The sequence below is a fragment of the Trichomonas vaginalis genome, chromosome II (assembly GCF_026262505.1).
Source record: "Trichomonas vaginalis G3 chromosome II, whole genome shotgun sequence".
Taxonomy (NCBI): domain Eukaryota; phylum Parabasalia; order Trichomonadida; family Trichomonadidae; genus Trichomonas; species Trichomonas vaginalis.
Genome location: NC_067204.1, coordinates 10556008 through 10572782, shown reverse-complemented (window position 1 = coordinate 10572782; position 16775 = coordinate 10556008). Strand labels below are relative to the sequence as shown.

At 31.1% G+C, this 16775-nt stretch overlaps 8 protein-coding genes and 1 pseudogene across 9 annotated transcripts; 5 read left to right on the top strand and 4 right to left on the bottom strand.

Annotated features, from left to right (window-relative positions):
* Positions 1-17: 17 nt before the first annotated feature.
* On the bottom strand, positions 18-254 carry TVAGG3_0521220 (N-acetylmuramoyl-l-alanine amidase family; the record flags this gene model as incomplete). The annotated part of the gene is made up of 1 exon (XM_051237231.1): positions 18-254. The coding sequence occupies one exon, from the start codon at positions 252-254 to the stop codon at positions 18-20; it is 237 nt and encodes a 78-aa protein (XP_051095055.1).
* Positions 255-697: 443 nt separating this feature from the next.
* Positions 698-1140, bottom strand: TVAGG3_0521210 (annotated as a pseudogene). Its single transcript has one exon. A coding segment is annotated over exon 1 (443 nt).
* A 2329-nt stretch (positions 1141-3469) lies between these two features.
* On the top strand, positions 3470-5602 carry TVAGG3_0521200 (ubiquitinyl hydrolase protein; the record flags this gene model as incomplete). Its single annotated transcript, XM_001302816.1, has 1 exon — positions 3479-5479. The coding sequence occupies one exon, from the start codon at positions 3479-3481 to the stop codon at positions 5477-5479; it is 2001 nt and encodes a 666-aa protein (XP_001302817.1).
* Positions 5603-6150: 548 nt separating this feature from the next.
* TVAGG3_0521190 (uncharacterized protein) lies at positions 6151-8290 on the bottom strand (the record flags this gene model as incomplete). The annotated part of the gene is made up of 1 exon (XM_001302815.1): positions 6244-8130. The coding sequence occupies one exon, from the start codon at positions 8128-8130 to the stop codon at positions 6244-6246; it is 1887 nt and encodes a 628-aa protein (XP_001302816.1).
* A 303-nt stretch (positions 8291-8593) lies between these two features.
* TVAGG3_0521180 (RNA polymerase I core binding) lies at positions 8594-10968 on the top strand (the record flags this gene model as incomplete). The annotated part of the gene is made up of 1 exon (XM_001302814.1): positions 8599-10884. One exon carries the CDS (start codon positions 8599-8601, stop codon positions 10882-10884), a length of 2286 nt encoding a protein of 761 aa, XP_001302815.1.
* Positions 10969-11123: 155 nt separating this feature from the next.
* Positions 11124-11333, top strand: TVAGG3_0521170 (uncharacterized protein; the record flags this gene model as incomplete). Its single annotated transcript, XM_001302813.1, has 1 exon — positions 11124-11333. One exon carries the CDS (start codon positions 11124-11126, stop codon positions 11331-11333), a length of 210 nt encoding a protein of 69 aa, XP_001302814.1.
* A 275-nt stretch (positions 11334-11608) lies between these two features.
* On the top strand, positions 11609-12147 carry TVAGG3_0521160 (uncharacterized protein; the record flags this gene model as incomplete). Its single annotated transcript, XM_001302812.2, has 1 exon — positions 11808-12134. The coding sequence occupies one exon, from the start codon at positions 11808-11810 to the stop codon at positions 12132-12134; it is 327 nt and encodes a 108-aa protein (XP_001302813.1).
* Positions 12148-12532: 385 nt separating this feature from the next.
* TVAGG3_0521150 (transmembrane protein family) lies at positions 12533-13095 on the top strand (the record flags this gene model as incomplete). Its single annotated transcript, XM_001302811.1, has 1 exon — positions 12535-13047. One exon carries the CDS (start codon positions 12535-12537, stop codon positions 13045-13047), a length of 513 nt encoding a protein of 170 aa, XP_001302812.1.
* An 85-nt stretch (positions 13096-13180) lies between these two features.
* On the bottom strand, positions 13181-16368 carry TVAGG3_0521140 (uncharacterized protein; the record flags this gene model as incomplete). The annotated part of the gene is made up of 1 exon (XM_001302810.1): positions 13359-16226. The coding sequence occupies one exon, from the start codon at positions 16224-16226 to the stop codon at positions 13359-13361; it is 2868 nt and encodes a 955-aa protein (XP_001302811.1).
* Positions 16369-16775: the final 407 nt, after the last annotated feature.

The following is a 16775-nucleotide window of genomic DNA, read 5'->3' as shown; positions in this document are numbered from 1 at the left end:
ATTTATTTATTTTTCCACTATTTACCTCCTATTTTATTAAGTATTCCTTCAGCAATTCCACCAACTGCGTTACCTGCTTGTGCTCCCATTGCCGGATTACCTGCTTTAGTACCTAATACACCACCTATGATAGTTCCTGCCGTTTTCGCTACTGGTGCCAAAAAGTTTGCAACAGGTTTAATAACCTTTTTATAAACCCAACCTGCAGCTTTCTTAATTCCATCCCATAATTTTTTAAAGAATCCTGCCGCCATTTCTGATTTAATATTAATTAAAAAATATATTTCATCACTTATATTCTAATTTTTATTTAATGATAAATGAAACCGATTTTAAAAATAAATGAAACAAAGGAGGAAGAAATAAATGAAAGTGAAAATGTTCAACAAAAAATAAACGTTGTTAAACCAATTACTGAAATAAAAATTTTTTCATCTGTTGAAGAATTTAATGACTATTATGCTAATAATAAAAAATTATTTGAAGAATTGACAACATGTAAATTGAATAAAATGTTTAAAGTTGATGGATTCAAAATTTCAAAAATAAAAGGAGTGGTTAGTTTGAAATCTATTCCTCAATCAAGAATCACCTCATTAATGAAAATAGATGATTTAACAAAAAGAATAGAAATTATTGAAGAGCGAATGAATCAAATAATTGATTTCATAAATCATGACTCGTTGAGCCCGGGTCCTTAAAGCCCATCACTGAGTTCAAGGTTATATTCATCAAATATTTCATTATTAAATGCAACTTCTGCTAGTTTATTTATTTTTTCAATACGATCATTTGAAAGTCTATCGTTTAATTTTTTCTGAAGTTTTTCATTTTCTAGTTCTGAAACTTTATTTGGATGATATTTAAACCCGTTAAATTCTTTTTCCTCAGTTTTGATCATTAATTTACAAAGAACTTTTGTGGTTGGAATTCGTTTAAACCATTTATCATTAATATTTGTTATAATTCAATATCTGGAATTAATTCCCAAATTTTTGCATTTTCAATTAATTTATTATCAAATGCAAAAGCAATAGGTTTAATATTAAACTTACCTTTATAATATATACTTTCTACATAATCATCGAAATAAACATCTACTTGTTTAACATTTTCAAGAATTGGTGAAAGAACATCCATTAATTGATTGACGGTTACGAATCTTGATCCACTCATTTTCTTACGAATTAAAAAAATAAATTATTCAAAAATGTAAGACATGAATTTTTAAAGTTTATTTTTCATTCATGAAAATAATTATTTCTAATTTCTTTTACTCTCTCGTACATACTAGATTTAAAGAATTCAGAACATTTCCCATAATCTCCTAAATGTTTTCTTATCCCTAACGTGTGCCAGTTATTATATGAAACTGAATAAACTTTATCTTTATCTTTACACCTTTCATCACTTCCAATATATTTATATTTCAATTTTGATTTAGCATTTTCATATTCATTAACGTTTAATAATTCACAGTCTTCCTTTTTAAATAAATGTTTTATGTATTCAGGATTTAATACTCTACGTTTATATACTCCTAACTTAGTTCTAAAGGTTTTTCTACAAAATTTAGGAATTCCATCCTCTTTAATGTCATCAATGATTTCCATTTCATTATTTTCAATTTCTTCTTCCCGTTTATGAGGTCTTTGATTATGACTCCATTGATTCCATGAAATTAAATATTCTTTATCATTATATTTATACCTCATTAGCTTATTTTGGCTTTCATATTCATTTAATAATTCACAATCTTCATTTTTAAATTGAAGTTTAACCCATTCAGGATTTAAACAATGTTTAATTAATCGCGGAATATCTGACATCATCTATATATAGCTTCTTTTATAAAAGATAAAAAAATAAATTATTTTAAAATTAATGTTAATTTTTTTAATGTGTTTATAAATTATATTTTAATGCATCGTCTATATATAGATGTAACAAAAAAAGTCACTAAACCCTTCCACATATACTACTGTTTTATTTAAATAATAGCAAGTAAATATATGAAAGATAACGTACTACATTCGGATGTGTTTCTCAATAATCATGTCTCTAAGATGAATTATGATTCGGTTGAAAATGTTGAGATATGAAATCGGAAATATTGAAATATCTGAAGCAAAACTACAATTACCCTAGAAAACGTATTAATATCTGTTGCTTATTATTTCAATAAAGCATATACATTTTTTTTAAATTGCTCTATTTTTAGTCAAATTTTAGTAACTTTTTCTGTAATCAAGATATATAGATACATACAAAAATCTACGTATGATCACAGATTGATGGTAAAATCTGTCGTTCCATATTAGAGATTCAAAATTTAGATTTTTAACGTGATAATTTGATATCAGTTTTCGTAGTAGCATTATGGTTTATTAATACAAGATCAATCTAATTTAAATTAATAATGTTAGTTTTAAATTGATTTATAAGTAAGAATAATTAAGAATGGAACTGATATTGTTGATTAAGATAGATATTAACTGAATAGAAGAATTAAGATCTTCTAATGGTTACTTTCATTTCTAGAAAGAGAAGGAGAAAAGAAGCGCTCAGTTTCCCTAGAAAAATAGAAGAGGGGGTATCACCCCGGCACAATTAAAAAATGTTTACATAAATTTTACCGATATGTAAATTCAGAAACAAATTTCATAATGGTAATTTATGCAGGACTTGTTGTTGGCCATGGAAAAGTCCTTGCTGAATACTCCACTATTACAGGTAACTATATTTCTGTTGCGTTAAAGATTATAAAATCAATGAATCGAACAAATCGAAACGTTTTTTCAGATCATGGACAGTATGTATTCAATGTTAAATTAAACAAAAGTGAAATTGCTTTTATTAGTTTAGCTTCAATTTCGACCGATTTACAGCTCCAAAATTTGTTTTTGGATCAAATGGAAACTCAATTTGAGTATATCTGCCATGGTAACCCAATAGTTTACAATGATTATTCAATGAATGACAAATTTAGTGATCAAATATCAGATCTAATGGCTTCATACAATTATGATGACGTTCTGAGCGATAAACCTAGAAGACTAGATAGACAAATGACGAACATACATTTATCACTTGTTACTAATGATGATCTCGTAATTACTCAGAAATCCATTGTTTCTCATAATTTTACAGCGTTTCCTATCATAATTAAGAGGATCCGTAATCAAATTATCTACAGGAAGAAGAATTTTATTGCTATTATCATGATATTTGTTTTAATTTTAATTTCAATATTTTTATTATATTCTAATCTATATGTCAGCCGGAGATTGTTCTAATTTAAACTGTTTGTATTATATTTGAGCATTATTTTAATAATTTTTTAAAATGTGAATGAATTTTAATTGTTTCTTGACTAGAATTACAAAATTTAGCAAAGTTCGATAATTTTATTTATTTAACAAAAAATTTAATTATTTAGAACAATGAGTTATCAGTTGAGATAAAAATCAGATTTTTGATGGAACAAATATTGAGTGGTGGCATCATTAATCTCTCGAATACATGCTATTTGTCGGTATCCTTACAGATTTTATTTAGGTTCAAGCCTTTAGCCAAATTGATTCAATCTTATGCTGAATTATATCCAGAAAAACAAATCTTTAAAATTTTTTCCACATTACAGCATAACTTTGTAACACAAACGACTCCACTTAGTCCAGAACCACTAACTACTGCATTAAAAATCGATAAATCCAAGCAACAAGATATGAGCGAATTTTTATCCTATTTTCTAAATTATCTACTCGAAAGCTTACCAAAAGATAAACAAAGTACGCTTTTGGAGCTAATAAATTGCAAATTGTACGATTCGCTTGGTAATCAAAGAGATAATGTTTTTATTTACACAATTCCTGTCGATTCAAAATACACAGTTGATGAAGCACTCAGGAGTTCATTAGATTCAAACAAATACAGATTTTCTCATCCACCAAAACTCTTTTTCTTACAATTACACAGATTATGTTTTAATAAATTAACAAAGACAGAATACAAAAGATTTGATCCTATGAACATACCAACGATGATTGATTTGACACCATATGGGGCATGCATTTACCATTTACTTGGTGTTGTTCAACACATCGGCACAAGTGTCTATGGTCATTATAGGATTGGACTTCAAGATTCACAAGGGTGGATGATTGCCAACGATAAATACGTTAGAACATCAACTTTGGAAGAGATTTTAACTTCATCAATTTCAAATGTTTCTCCAGCGTACGTTTTAGCATTTGTTTCTGATATCAATGACATTGTTACGATGAGAGATGTCATTGAAGTACGCGCATCAGAGTTACCAGAGCTGCCAAGACCTGTTGGATCAAGAATTGGTGAAATTAAATGTGCATTCAATTTCCCAAAAAGTGACAACAGGGAAGTAAAAAGTGACAGTGGGGGAATTGACGATCAATTTCCATTGAAAAATAAAGATACTTCATATGAAGTTATTACACAGAGTTTCAAGCAAAGCACAATGGAATTTGATAATCCAGATAAAATGCTATTTGAAACTGTTGACGAAATCAAAAGTTTAGTCAATGAATTCAAAGAAGACACACAAACATCAATGGTTTTTGGTTACGACAAACCATATTTGGAATCAGAATTTCCAGAAGATTTCGGGAAATATGAATTACCTTTATACATAATGATGCAACAATCAGGATACAGAAAATTTTTAAGAAATCCTGTTGAAAATGATAAATTAGTTCATGTCATATTTTGTGTTGAATTTACTCCATTTACATTTAGTTCAGTTTTCTATTCGTTCCAAAAGTTCGAGAAAGTTGTTGAATACGCAAATAAATACATGAAAGAAATCTTCGAATCAAGAGATGATTATAAAGTTCTTTTGTCATATTACGGTTTCTTGGCAAGAAGTGACAAAAAATATCGATTAAGTGATCTGTATCCTAAAGAAAGGAAATCATTGATTTTACATGTTCTTCCCGAAAGAATGCCAGTTTCAAAACCAAAATCAACAGTTCCAATAAAGATATACAAAGTAAGTAATCCTTGTGATATATACAAAACTGCTGATTTCATTGTCAGAGTCAATCCAAAAGTGAAACATCTTTTGAAGTCTTTCGATTTGGTTGGCGAAAATTGCAGAGTTTTTCGTGTGAATTCTGAAGCAATTTGCGAAGAATTGCATGGAAGAATCAGACCTGATTTACTTTATATGAAAGGGAATGATATTAGAATAATTATCGGAGCTACTGATACTTTAACACTTTTCTCTGTTTACTTCGATGGTTCATTCATTCAAAACTTTTTCTTTAACGCGCCAGAGTCATTTGAATCACTGAAAATATCATTGACTAACTTCATACAAATGAGGAATTTTTCAGTTACATTCCATTCCATAGGGAAACAGGAAGTTGTTGAAGGTAATCCTGCAGAACTTGTTAGACAATCTGCAGGAAAAGTATCATATTTCTCTGTTCAAAATGAATAAATTGTTTGTTTCTTATCTATGAATATCTATTTTTTTTTCCAAAACAAATAATATAAACACTTGTGATTATATATATAATGCCGTATACAATAAGGTCCAAGGAACTATCATGAACAATTGTTTCAGCCATTATTAGTATTAATAAATAATTCAAAATTTCAAACCATGAGTAAATTTTAATAAAACGAGAATCTTCAAAGAAGACAATTTGCATATAGGTGATATCTCAATATTATTCGATCCAAATTTGAACATATGTTTATTGATAATTATCTCATTGCTTTCGACTTAGCTATTGTCATTGTGTCATTTCATATCTATGAATTTAATTAAAATCCAGAAATTATATCAGAAATTGTTGTGATCATTGCTGTCCACATTTATAACATAGAATTGAAGATATTTCAAATTGGAAGGTGCAAATAAAAAGTTAGATATAAGGAATCCTATATCAAATCGTAATTTTGGAAGTTGCAGCAACTTGGAATTATAGAGAAATTACAGAACTTCTTATATCATATGGCACATATACCAATGAAAAAGATATATATGGACAAACTACTCTTCATTATGCAGCAGAAAAAATTCTAAAGAAGCAACAGAACTACTTCTTTTTTACACAGCATGATATAATAACAAAGAAACATACGAACTTCTTATTTCTAATGGTGCAAATATATAATAAGTCTTTTATATAAAATGGTCGAATAATAATAAAACTCATGTTTAAATAAACAAAACAATAGTTAATATTAAACAAATAATTATTCTTCATCAGTGTGATAGTTGTCATATTTCCTGATTATCTCCAATACTTCTTTTTTGCTTTCTGATTCTCCTGAAAACATTTCATACTTACTATTAAATGATATGATGTATTCTGGATTGAAATAATCAACTGATCTGACCTTAGGAATGCTTGATATAGCGATAAGTGGCTGCGCCCATTTGCTAATGAGATATCCAGGAATAATTTGCAAAAATTTTCCAAGAATAAGCTCATGAAAATTTTGAGCATAATGATGGAGATCAAATCCACCAATTGCATCAAATAATTCTCTTGAAAGAAGATAGGAAAATTTTGGTTGTTTTAAAAATGCAGTTTTTGCTGAAATTACATCTGTTATATGGATAGAATCAGCTGTTAAATCGAATAATGGCTCTTGCTTTAACAATTTTCTAAAAAATTGAAAAATATATTTTGGCTTTTTTTCAATTCCGGTTATTTCAGTAGCAGAAAGTGAATACAGAACATACTTGTTAAGTGCTTTGCGAGAAAGGAGTTCAAAAATGTGTTCATTCATCGAAAATACGTCATCAAACAATAAAATGAACTTTCCAAGAGAATTTCGGATTCCTATGTGATACATAGATATGGCATGGGTTGAAATCTTTTTATTAGTTATATTAAATAATTTATCACAATCATTTTCTTCAATTGTGATCATTTTAACCTTGTTCTTTAATCTTTCAGGGATTGTAAAGTTCATTCCATTAGATATTCCTGTGTGACCAACATAAATAATTTCAAAATCTAAATTTTGATATAAAGAAGCTAAATGATCAAATGCTTCAAGATTGTCTTGGAACTTAGATATGTTTGAAAGAGGAGCTACTGATATAAATGATATATATTTCTTGTTAGAGTTAATTTTCTTGAAATTGTCAAATTCTTTATGAATTACATCGGAAACTGAATTGTTTTCGATAGATATTTTATCAATACCGTCAAACATATGCTTATCTTCAAGTGTTTGACAATTAAAATTTTCATTTATTGAAATATTGATTTCTTTTAACGCATTTTCAATGGATATCTCGCTATTTGGCTTAATTATCACAGATCCTGGCTTAAAATCGAAATACTTCTTCAAAGAATATTTTGCAACTTCATCTGCAGTAACTGATGATATTTTACCATCAAAATTGCAATAATTTGTATATTTATCATTTATTTTTGCTTGGTAAAGAACATTTGAAGTGTCTGTTGATGTTTTTGAGTCAATAATTGATGGATAATAAATAACACTTGCATTTATTTGCAAATCTAAGTCAAAATTGTAATTCATGGGTGAAACAAATAATGTTTTGAGTTTCTTTTGCTTAATATACTCGATTATCGGTAAAATTCGTTTTTTGTCAATATCATTTAAAAAATCATTAACTCTTGTCGATTTTGTTGTTAGTGGGTCATAGCAGAAGATTATTCCTTCAATATTAATTCTATCTAAAATTAATTGCAGAGTTTCGTTGGTAAATTGAATTTCATGAATGCTCTTGAGTTCTGCAAACAAAATATTTTGCTCTTTAAGTAATGTTTTAATGCTATTACCAACAGATGTGTGAGAACCAATCAATAATATATTTTTTTCATGTCTTTGAAAGTCAGGATCAACATTAAGGAGTCTTGTAAGTTCAAAATAGAAGTGTTCTCTGTTTAAATGCTTGTCTGTGTTTACTATTGAATTGAAATATCTGAATTCAGGATTTTTTGATTGAATAATCGAATGGTTTGCAACAATTTCTGAAATTTTTGAATGATGTGTTGGATTTAAATGCCTTGAGGTGCTATAATTTGTAAGATTTAAAAATAAATCGTTGGAAACTGGTTTTTTGAAAGCATTACCGATAAATTCTTGATTTAAATACATTAGTATTAATAAGGAAGTGAATATGATGAATAGAAAACGAACCAATATCGAATGTCGATTTCGACTACATGAACCCATAAAAATGATTCATTTCTTAATGAGTAATATAGTATAAATTACTCCAAAACACATTATATTATAGAATCCGAAACTAAATAGCAAGAATATTATCTCAACATTTCCAAGTGTCAAAATGATAATGATTAGCATAGAAAACAACTTAAACTGCTATAACTCTCCATATTTTGTGTTCTAAACCGTTAATTAGTCAAAGAAAAAAGCCAATATCGATATTGCAGTCTAAAATGATATTTCATGATCTAAAACACGGAATTTATAATACATAAGATTCAAATGACCATACATAATGACTCCGCGATCATTTTGAGCCTATCGAAAATTTTTCATTGATAGGACTAAAATCTTGTCTCTCAATTCCAAAAAGTGACTATCAGGTCCTGATCGGGAATGAGTGATAGTGAATATTATTATTCCGAAGAAGAAGCTCCAAAGAAACCAGCTCCAAAGCAACAACCTGCAAAGGCTACTGCTCCAGCTAAGAAAGAAGAAGAGTATTCTGAATATTACTCAGATAACGAAGAACCAAAGCCAAAACAGCCAGCATCCAAGCCAAATCAACCACAAAAGCAATCAACTCCTAATAATCAAGCAAATTCGAAAGTAAATAAGAAAGATGAAGAGGAATATTCATCATATTATTCAGAAGACGAAAAACCAGCACCAGCCAAACCAGCTCCTGCTAAACAAGCACCAGCTAAGCCAACACCAGCAAAGAAAGAAGAATCCGAATACTCCTACTCAGAGGATGAGAAACCAGCTGCAAAACCAGCACCAGCAAAACCAACACCAACAAAACAAGCACCCGCTCAAGCCGCTAAGAAGGATGAGTCAGATTACTCTTACTATTCTGAGGACGAAAAGCCAGTTGCCAAACCAGCTCCAAAGACAGCACCAGCTAAACAAACACCAACTCCTACTGCTAAACCAGCACCAAAGAAGGAAGAATCAGATTATTCTTATTCTTACTCCGAAGATGAAAAGCCTGTAGCTGCTAAACCATCACCAGCCAAACCTGCACCTGCCAAGCCAGCTCCAGCTCCAAAGGCAGCCCCAGCTAAGAAGGAAGAATCTGAGTACTCATATTCTTCTGAAGAAGAGAAGCCAGTTGCTAAACCAGCACCTGCCAAAGCTGCTCCAGCTCCAAAGGCAGCCCCAGCCAAGAAGGAGGAATCAGAATATTCCTATTACTCTTCTGAAGAAGAGAAGCCAGTTGCTAAGCCTACTCCAAAGGCTGCAACACCAGCTAAACCAGCACCAGCCAAGAAGGAAGAGTCAGAATACTCATACTCTTCTGAAGATGAGAAGCCAGTTGCTAAGCCAGCTCCAAAGGCCACAGCACCAGCCAAACCTGCTCCAGCTAAGAAGGAAGAATCAGATTCATATTATTCATCCGAAGAAGAGAAGCCAGTTGCCAAACCAGCACCTGTAAAAGCTGCTCCAGCTAAACCAGCTCCGGCTCCAGCTAAGAAAGAAGAATCTGAGTACTCATATTCTTCAGAGGAAGAAAAACCAGTAGCTAAGCCAACTCCAAAGGCTGCTCCAGCTAAGCCAGCACCAGTTGCAAAGGCTGCACCAGCCAAGAAACAAGAATCAGAATATTCTTATTACTCTTCAGAGGAAGAGAAACCAGTTGCTAAACCAGCACCAAAGGCCGCAGCACCAGTTAAACCAGCTCCAGCCAAGAAGGAAGAATCAGAATACTCATATAGTTCAGAAGAGAAGAAACCGGTAGCCAAGCCAGCTCCTGCTAAAGCTGCTGCTCCTGCCAAGCCAGCTCCAAAGAAGGAAGAATCAGATTATTCTTATTATTCATCTGAAGAAGAGAAGCCAGTTGCTAAACCAGCACCAGCCAAGAAGGATGAATCAGAATACTCATACTCTTCTGAAGAAGAGAAGCCTGTTGCTAAACCAGCTCCAAAGGCTGCAGCTCCGGCTAAACCTGCTCCTGCAAAGAAGGAAGAATCAGATTATTCTTACTACTCTTCTGAAGAAGAGAAGCCAGTGGCTAAACCTTCTCCAGTTGCTAAACCAACACCAGCTAAGAAGGAGGAGTCAGAATACTCATATAGTTCAGAAGAAGAGAAACCAGTTGCTAAGCCAGCCCCAGCTAAATCTGCTGCTCCAGCACCAGTCAAGAAAGCAGAATCTTCATCATACTATTCAGAAGATGAAGAACCAACACCAACCAAACCAACTCCAGCAGCAGCTAAACCAGCCGCACCAGCAACACCATCCAAGAAAGAAGAATCCGAATATTCATACTATTCATCAGAAGAAGAAAAGAAGACATTTGTTCCACCACAGAAACCAGAAGAGAAGAAGCAGGAGTCAGAGTACTCATATTATTCATCAGAAGACGAAGTTGTCGTCAAACCATTATCTGCCAAGAAAATGTTCAATCCAGAAGAGGCAGAGAAGGTCCAGAAAGATGTTCAACAACCAGCTGTTGCAACAGAAACTCCTTCTTACAACACAAACAAGTTCCAGTCCAAAGGAAAGAACTACCAACAAGTTTCAAACGCAAAGTTCAATGGCGCAAGAAGAAAGAACCAGGATGAATTACTTCAGGTTCGTGGCCATGACTTCCGCGCTACAAAGGGTAAGCTGAAGAAGAGTGGATCATACGGTAACGATAGAATTGACATTCACCGTGTTGGAAGTACAAAAATTTAGAGACGAAAAAAATAGAAAAAAATAAAATTTGTAATAAAAAAATTAAGTCCACGTATTAATAAACATATCATTTATATCTTTAAATATTGATTTTTTATGACATTGGCTCTATTCGACCAAAATTTTTGATCTTTGAATTATATCTCAAACGAAAGTTGCAGGTTTCGGTATAATATTCAAGTTCTTTATCAGATTTTAAGATATAATATACTAAATTTCTCTGAATTCGCATCATTTTCATGATTGATGATGTTCAAGCACCAGGTTATTCTATTACTGAGATCCCACAAGTACTTCAGAAATGGGCTGTAATTGAAGATAGCGTCATTGATGTGACTGTTGATAGTGCTGCTGCAACAGCAATAAAGATCAAAGAATCTGGACTCATTTTCAAAAAATACATACCTAATTTGTTTGAGTACGCAATAGAAATACACAGATTTAACTAGGAAGCTTATGGGAAGTTATATTCAGAGTTGCGCAAAAATGAATACGAATTAGAAGTTCTCAACAAAGAATTTTATCAATATCTTCAACGTGCAGAGATTGTTCCATTAGATCGTGATAAAAGGAAACAACCAAAGCGTTCATTACATTATTATTTGAATGAATTTAAAGAAGATTCCCCTGCATTAGCTGTCAAGAATGATGATTTGGAAAAATTAATTTATTACTCTGCAAATTCCGATCTGTTCAAACAAATTATTAAATGGAGATCTTATCATCACACTTATCTAGATTTGGCCGCGTTTTGTGGCAGTCCGAAGTGTTTCAAATATCTCTTAACCAACGGAAACAATCCTACTCATAATACTTTTGTTTATGCAATTGAAGGCGGAAATCCAGAAATAATTGACTTACTAAGACAAGCAAATTTCCAAATAGATACTCATTCGATTGTCCCTGCATTACAAAGCCATAGAATGACACTTGTAAAGTGGATCATGGATAATACGTCAAACGATGTATGCGAGGAATGCATTAAGTGGTCGATCTATAACTACTCAACATGCTTCTACTTTTGCGAAATTTGTAGATTCCCACGTGCTTCGTTTCCCGATTTAACAGAGAGCTGCTTAAATGCGGCATTAGAAGTTGGCAGTGGTGGAGTAATTCTTTCTATTCTTTGCTCGACCAAATCTGTTAATCCTCCATCAGAGGAAAGATTGAAGAAGATTTTAAGTTACGCTCTTGAATGCCAGGACGAAGCTATATTATCTAGACTGAAAGAGATGGGTGTTTCACCATAAAAGTCAAATATCTTGTTTTTATATAAAATATTATTTATTAAAATGACTTGTTTTTTCTTATAAGGTCCACAAAAAAGTGCGGAAATTAAAAATCATCGTTTGAATACTTTTGGTTACTCTGTTCTTCAGAAAGAGGTAGGCTGACCTCTCTTATTACAGGCCAAATGCCCCAAAATTTTGAACATATCTCACATGCATGCTTGTGAGCAATGTTTGTCACGAAAAAAGGTAAAGGCGTAATATTCACGTATTATTCTAAATATCACCGAAAATTTATAGAGTTTTATAATTAATCCTTTTGACTCTCAATTATTGAGAGATATTATATAGTTTACACGGATATATTATAAAACCATAATTCATGCAAAAAATTGACAAGAAAACGTTTAAAAATTTTTAAATGCTTCAACTTTCTCGAACACTATTTCCATTTAGAGTCCTTGCATTTTCCGCAATTTATATCACAGTTAACGTTATATTATATACACTCGACTCCGATTATGGAGGAGAAGCGAATATTGTCAAAAATTATTATTCAGCCCGCTTTTCTAATTCAAATTTATCTCCAAACCTGCCAGATTTTATCAAATCAGCAATCTCTAGAACATTATCTTCCAATGAAATGATCGCAGACGCAACAACAGAACTTCGAATTTGGCTAATCTTTGCAGATATCTTTTTAGTTTTCCTTTTCATTAGCCTCATATTTGGAATTGTTACAACAGTTGCACATCTTAGCTTTATTGAAGGTGTTTTGCACTTAATAGGTGTGATTCTCATGTCACACGCATTATTCCAAAATGCGCACAGAAACTTTGTGATCTGTGGCGTTTTCTTTGGTATAATGCTTCCATTTTTGATGGAACTTTGGCAATTAATATCTATTTTTGTTTTCAAGACAGATTTCTATTAAACTTGTTGTTTATTTGTTCTTTTCTATTCATAAAATCGTGTTTTCTATACTATTATTCATAATTTAGATCATATTATTTTTATTTCTATCTTTAATACTGAAATTGTTATGTGTATACTTTCTACTCAATGATTTATTCTAATAAATTACCTTTTTCAGACACTATTCAATTAATATAACTTAGAGATTTGATTCTCTATTTCAAATCTATATCTGTTTTTATTTTGAACAATGTATCTAAGCTACAATGCTACAAAAAAATTATTATAATATATAAATTTTATTCAATAGAAAAAAAAGTTTTTTTATGCTTACGGAACATTAGTTTGATTTGTTTCTTCTTGGGAATCAGTTTGATTAGTAACAATAGTTTGGTTATTATCTGTTTGAACAGTGATTGGTTTAGATTTAGCTTGCGTTTGATTTGCTACATTGTCTTGTTTAGTTTCATTAACCTTCTCTGTTTTGGCTTCATTAGAATTAGAAACAATATTTTGCTTTGTTTCTTGTTGTTTAACATCATTTGTTACATTAACTTGTTTGGAATCATTATGAACTGTTTGATTAACTAAAACAGTTCCTTTGTTTTCTGTTTTGTTATTAATAACAGTCAAATTATTTCCTGCCTGAACAGTTTGATTATTTACATTTACAGTTGTCTGATTGCTTACAACTGTTTGATTAACTATATTAGTTATTGTTTGATTTGTTGGAGCTATTTTAGCTGTTAGATTTCCTGCTTTAATTGGTACAGTAATGATTTTAACTGTTTGATTATTTACAGTTGTTTGATTTGTTGCATTTGCTGGTTTTGGTTCTGCACGTTTTATTATAATAATATTTCTCTGTTCAGGTGGTTGTGGAGGTTGAGGAGGTTCGTAATCCATTTCAGGAATTTCTTCATCGAAGAAAGGTTTCTCTCTTGCTTCTCTTCTTAGTTTCATTTCTTTGTGTCTTCTTTCCAATCTTTTATATTCATCAATTACTTCTGGCTGAGAACTCTGGAAAGACATGGCCATAACAGTGTAGTTCATGTAGTCACTTTGATGTTTCATTTCATCTATCATTGTTGTTGAATTCAGAGAAGCTTTCAAAGCTTCAGAAGCCATATCAAAGTATTTAGAAGCATTCTTTCTTAAATAATCCAATTTCTCGAGAACTCTCTTCTTTTCATCAATGATTTCTTGTTCTTCTCTTGGTATTTTCTCTTGTTTCTTTTCTTTATCTTCACTTGGATTTCCAAACATAATTTTGAGATTTCCTAATCCTAATTTCTGCAAAAGTTCAGGGTTTTGAAGCATTTCTCTTGTCAAAGTTATTGTTTCACTTAATTTACTACTCGAATACTTCTTGAATTCCGCGAGTTTGTCTTTCTGATTTTTAATGTCTTCGCTTGTGAAATTAAAGTCTTCTTCCCATTTATTGAAAACTTCATTTGCTTCATTAACAAAATTAGTAATATTCTGTTTAACTTCATCAACACATTTCTTACTATTTGCGCAATCATTTGATAAGTCATTGAATGATTTCCTTAATTGATCAATTTCATTTGCTCTATTTATAAAACTGACTTTAAGGATAGCCATTTCTAACAATGGGAACAATGTCATTTTATTACATTTATGATCAGAATTAGTTATATTTTCTATTGTTTCCCTGAACTTTTGTTTCTGTTCTTCTGTTGCTGCATAACGGAATTCAAGATCTTCATCTAAAAGGAACTTAAAATGATCTAAACTTTCATTGAATTCTTTGCATTTCTCATCATCAACAATTTCAGAATTTTCAGCAGTTTGATTAACATTTTCTTGTTTATCAATGATTTTGTTGTATTTTTCGCCAAAAAGAAGATAAACACCTGTTAAATTCATGTTGATAAATTCTTGAGAAATGTTTGTTGTTTCATTGTTTTGTCGATGATTCATTGCTTGCGCTAGTTGCTTAGCAAGTGAAGGATTTCCTGAACTGACGCCCATGATTTTCATATCAATGACTTCTACATCTCCAAACACTGTCATTCCGATTTTCATCGAAACTGTTATGTCCGAAAATGCTGAGAAATCAATGTTTTGAGGTTCACAGTAATTCCTGATGATTTCTTCAATTGTCGTTGTCTTTGAAACTTCAGGGACTCTGATAATGGCTTTCCTGTCTTTGGGAATGGTAAAGGAAACTTCTTTAAATGGTGTGATCGTTGAATTGTAAAGAACTCTGTGGTCAATGAAAATTGTGTAGTTTTTGTCAAATTTTGGAGGTTCATCGTAACTTATATCGTGTATTGTTTTGTTTATGAACTGAATGAACTTTTGTGTTTCGTTTAATGTAATGTTTTCGGCTTTGTTTTTGTGAGATTTTTCAATATTTTGAGGAATTTCTAAAACTATAGCGTTTCCTTGCATTTTCATGTATTTCTTGATTCCTTCGATACCATGACTAAAGAGAAGTTCTTGTACTTGATTAATTGCTTTCTTTGCAGCTTTTTGTATTTCTCTATTGGTTGGTCGATCTTCTTCACCTTGTTCATTGGTTCCTTCTTGTGTACTCTTCTCAGAATCTTCTTTTTGTTCGCTTTCTTTAGGTTTTTCGTCTGAATTATTTTGTATTTTTTCATTTGTTTGATCATTAACATAGTTTTGTATAGTATTATCATTATCTATGCTTTGCTCTGCTGGTTTAGTCGCATCTGTTGATATAATTTCTTGAGTTTCTTTATTCAAAATATTTTGTATGTTTTCTTCGATTGTTTCGTTTGCAGATGTTGACAAATTGACATCTTCGTCGATTTCATGAATGGTTTTATATGTAGAAAGTATATTCATATCTAATTTCTTGAATATACGAAGTAGTTTTGATTTTTGTAGAAGATTCAAACATTCTTCGTATTTTATTATAAATGAATCATGATAAAGGTTTGCATCTTTAAGAGATTCTTTGAGTAAAATGTAATTTGCGTTTTCGTAGTTTGAATTTGGGAATGTATCATTATATATCGAACTTTCAACACATTCATTGCCGGAAAATGATTCATATGTGCTTAAATCATTTTCCCTGCAAATTCTATTTGGAACACAGCGAAAAAGATCAAGATTTTCTCCATTATATCCACTTAAACATATCCTATCTAGATTCAGTTCTAGTGCCCAGATCTTTGAATAAGCAAAACTAATGAGGAGAAACATTTTTTAGAAAAAAATTTGTTCAAAGATTTATTTTTAGGTGGAAACACCTTCTAGTCGTAAATGAATGACAATCTGGGAACTTCTCTAATGCAACTCTTACATGATGATAACAAGTTTTGACACTAAATGAATTATGCACGTATGGAGCTTATCAATCTTTATTGAGAAAATTTCAAATTTTGATATATTAAGGCTAAAATTTTAAGTATTAGCTAACCATTTTCACTTCTGAGTTGTATCATCTCATAACAATAACAAATATTCCGTGAAACTTCTCATAAAGTTGAAAGATTTCTGTAATGAGAATTTGATTGTTAGTCTATAAGAACAAGATGCTGAATATCATTCTTATAACTCTCATTCAACACTGTCAAAGCATAATATCTGTTCATGAATGTCAAATTGAGGAATATTTCTGCAATCTATGTTTGATTGCTGAAAGTCCAATGCAATATATTCGACCAGTAAATGAGTTTTACATTGTGATAACTTATGACGGTAAATTCTAGCATCAGCGAAAAATAAAAAAAAATTATTTCTCGCCCTGCA